This window comes from Nannospalax galili, unplaced genomic scaffold (genome assembly GCF_000622305.1).
Source record: "Nannospalax galili isolate Female #2095 unplaced genomic scaffold, S.galili_v1.0 scaffold598, whole genome shotgun sequence".
Lineage (NCBI taxonomy): Eukaryota > Metazoa > Chordata > Mammalia > Rodentia > Spalacidae > Nannospalax > Nannospalax galili.
Genome location: NW_008342423.1, coordinates 71,392 through 75,352, shown reverse-complemented (window position 1 = coordinate 75,352; position 3,961 = coordinate 71,392). Strand labels below are relative to the sequence as shown.

General features: G+C 34.9%; 1 protein-coding gene across 1 annotated transcript in view; it reads right to left on the bottom strand.

Annotated features, from left to right (window-relative positions):
- LOC108491115 (disks large homolog 1) overlaps window positions 1–3,182 on the bottom strand; it is a gene marked incomplete at its 5' end in the record, with an annotated part of 68,726 nt that extends 65,544 nt beyond the window's left edge. Inside the window, 1 exon segment of the mRNA XM_017799489.2 lies at window positions 3,021–3,182. Within this exon segment, the coding sequence (XP_017654978.2) occupies window positions 3,021–3,182 (162 nt within the window).
- Window positions 3,183–3,961: the final 779 nt, after the last annotated feature.

Below are 3,961 nucleotides of genomic sequence, written 5' to 3'. Positions count from 1 at the left end.
ACCTACAGATAAATGTTATTTTCAGTCTCAATCAGAGAAACTTCTCTTTGAAATGAATGGCTGCTCAAGGTGCTGAGAACAAGTAACAGTTGAGTTGTGTGCTCAGTCCTAAACAGCGTATTTATTTTTCATTTTTGAATTACATTTTCATTCTGTGCATATGTGCCATGGTACACATATGGAGGTAAGATGACAACTTGCAAGAGTCAGTTCTATCCTTCCACCATAAGAATCAAAGATCAAACTCAGGTGGTCAGGCTTCGCAGCAAACACCTTTATCTGCTGAGACATCTTGCCAGTTCTAAACACGGTATGTATAACCCTCACCTAAGGTTCCAGGAACATTGAGGAAAAGGAGGCGGAAATAATGTAAGAGCCAGAAGACAGAGAAAAGAGTTACAAATTGTTCTTTCCTGGGCATGGCACAGCCACTGCAAACACAAACTGACAGCAGCTGTGGCTGCCTGTATAAGACTGGGCCTATCAATAGTCAGTCACAGTCGGGGGAGGGTATGGTTCGCCTCACTGAACTATTGGCTACTGATGGATTCTGGAGGAGGAAGAATCACTCTTTTCACATAGATGGCCCTAATGAAACAGTGGGTCACGGAAGAAAACAAAGACATGAACATGGGAAACAGGAGTAGAAGGAAGATAAGAAGGGTTAAGGGGTGAGAGTAATCAGAATGTATTATATACATGTATGAAATTGTCAAAGAACAAATTTCATTAATAATATTGTTAATAAACCAGATGCTGGAGCTGGAGAGATGGTTCAGTGCTTAAGAGCACTGGCTTCTCTTGCAAAGGACTGGGGTTTGGTTCCCAGCAACCACATAGCGGATAATAACTGTCCATAACTCCATTCCAGAGACTTCACTGCCCTCTAAGGGCACTGCACATATGGGATGCACCTACATACATTCAAGAAAACACACATACACATAGACAATAAATAAAAAACTTAAAAAACTCAACAACTAGATAGATAATGAAATACCCTAACAGTTGTTTTGCTTCATTACAAACTATAAAAGTAGAAAAAGCCCCCACACTGGCTTTTTTTCTTTCAAAAAGGATGCTAATCTGATAATAAACATTTTATTTTATATAAAAGATGCTTCACTGCTGAGTTTCTTATATTTGTTTCTGTAGAATGTATATGTAATGTTTATTTTGCTTTTTCTTTACAAAAAGTTAAAGGAACCTTAACAAATGTACTTAATATTACCTTTACCCACTCTTACTCTGTCATCCCTCAAACAAGTATTTTAAGAGGTGATGGCCATAAGAACTCACACATGAGGTAGGACAAGCAGCAAGAAATTCCCCCAAAGCATTCTTAAGTGGCAGTTGTATCAGAATATAGTCTGGGGGCTGGAGAGATGGAAACACCATCTTCTGGCCTCTGTGGGCACTGCATGCACACGGATATACACACAGACACATAAAAACTACGCAGAATTTTAAAATAAAATCTTAAAATAAAAAAAAAAAAGAATACAGTCTGTTAAGTACCAAGAACCTTCAAAAATGTTATGCTTTTGACTCAGTAACTGGACTTCTGGAAAAAAATCCATCTTAAAGAAGTAGCCCAACTATTTTTTTTCCCCCAAAGATTATTCACTGTATCTTTATTTTCCTTAATAAAAATAGGGACAAATATTAAAGACTGGATATGACAAATTATGGTATAAATATACTATGTAATATGTAGCAATTTTTTTTTCTTTTAATTTGGGGAGTGGGAAGTCATGGTCTCCCTCTGCAGCACAGATTAGCCTTGAACACCAGCTGTCACTCACTGACTGAAGGTGCAGCAATCTTCCTAGCTCAGTTTCCCAAGATACGACAGTTACAGGTGTATGCCACTATGCTGGTCAAGTTCTTAAACTTCTGATATTATGTACTAACTTTTTAAAAACTTGATATAGTGCTGAAATAGGCAGCCCATGCTTGTTATCCCAGTAGCACTCAGGAAGCAGTCAGGAGGACTGCAATCCCAGGTCAATCTGAGCTATAGAAAAAGAAATGTTCCTTATAAATCATATATACCACCAACAAACGATATTCAGAATACTAAAAACAAAACAAAACAAAACAAAGAACTCTTACAAATCAGTCAAAAGGATATAAAAATAGCAAAAATCCTAAGTGGCAAGTTACAAAAAAGAAAGCCTGACTGATTCACAGGTATATCTTAATTCCTTATAAAAAAGGATATGCACATTCAAGTCACAATGAAATACCATTTCAAATTCAAAACAAAAATAAGACCATCACATATTTATGAGAATACAGACCAATTAAAAACTTGTTTCTTGTTCTGAAAGTGGAAATAACACAAATATTACAAAGCAGTTTAGCATCATTCATGGGGGGGGGGGGTATGTACTATTATTTTCAGGGAGGAAAAGCCTGAAAATAATTCACCACTTACCAAAAGTGAGAAACATTATGTATGCTTATAAAATAAGAAACTCTAGATCATAAAATTAAATAATGAATCTCAGGAATATAATGTTGAACAAAAGTGCAACATGAATTCACTGCAAAGTTGAAAATATTCACAATAAAAGATACATTGATTCTAAGTCTAAAGATGTAGTAGAACTTTAAGAAAGGGTAAATATCAAATTTAGAATTGTGATTAGTTTTAGAAAAGGGAAAGGACCAAGAAAAGGTACATAATAGATTTCAAAGATTATGCTAATATTCTTTTTATGTATCTATTAATATTTAAAGCAAGTGTTTAAAATACTTTAGTGTATCTGAAATACAATAATTAAATTATAAAGATAGTATCCTTTAATAAAATTCATTTATAAAATTCATCTTTAAAAAAATAATAGAAATACTAGTATATAACCTGAAATTCCTTAAAACCATAAAACTAAAATCAACCTGGGGTGGGAGAGCTACATTGAAGGAAAAGCTCTCTCAGAACCTGAGCTACTATTTCTAACAAAATCAACATGTAATTCACAGCAAGAAGCAGTAACAAACAAGTATTATCCTACCTTTACTGGTGAAATATGAGAATGAGAAACAAATCCATGGACATTTTCAATCTCTGACAGGTTCCTCTCTGAGACATGAACCAACTCTGGACCTATCACCTCATTGGTGATTTGTGGGGAAATGTGCTCTTGAGGTGTATCTTCATCCTGATACCGGTATTTCTGTGAAGAAAAGAAAACTATTGAATAGAAGTGCTAAAAATCAAAGTGAGTTTAATTCAAATAATGATTTCATAACTATTCAAATATTAAATATAAAGAATATGAAAGTGTTTTGTATGGTTTAATACATCAGATTTGAGAGAAATAGGACTCCATTTTAGAAGTCATCCTAAAAGGTTAACAAAAATTGTGACAGAAGCCTAAATATTAATTTGCCCACTCCTTTCTTACCCAGTGTTAACTAAATCATGCATGTCTAAATACAGCTTTTTGAATGAAGTCAGGCACTGACTGCTCTTGGAGAGAACCAGGGTTCGCTTCCCAGCACCCACATGGCAGGCGACTAACAACTGTCCATAATTCCAGTTCCAGGGTATGTGACACCTTCTGATTCCCGCCAACACTGCACAACATGGGTGCACTGACACACATACAGGCAATACATTCCTACACATTAAAATAAAAACAGATGCTTATAGCAGCACTATTCATAAAAGTATCAAAGTAGAAACAACCACATGTCTGCTAACTTATGAATAAAGTTTCACACATACACACACACACACACACACACACACACACACACACACACAGAATGGAAAATTATCCAGCCATACAGAATAAACTATAATATATAAAACACAAAAGACCACATATAAAATTCTATTTATAAAAAATGTTCAGAATAGATAAGTCCATAGAATTACAAAACAGATTAGTGTTTGCTAAGACTAGGGATAGGAATCAATTCCTAGTAAATATGAAATTTCTTCTGTGGG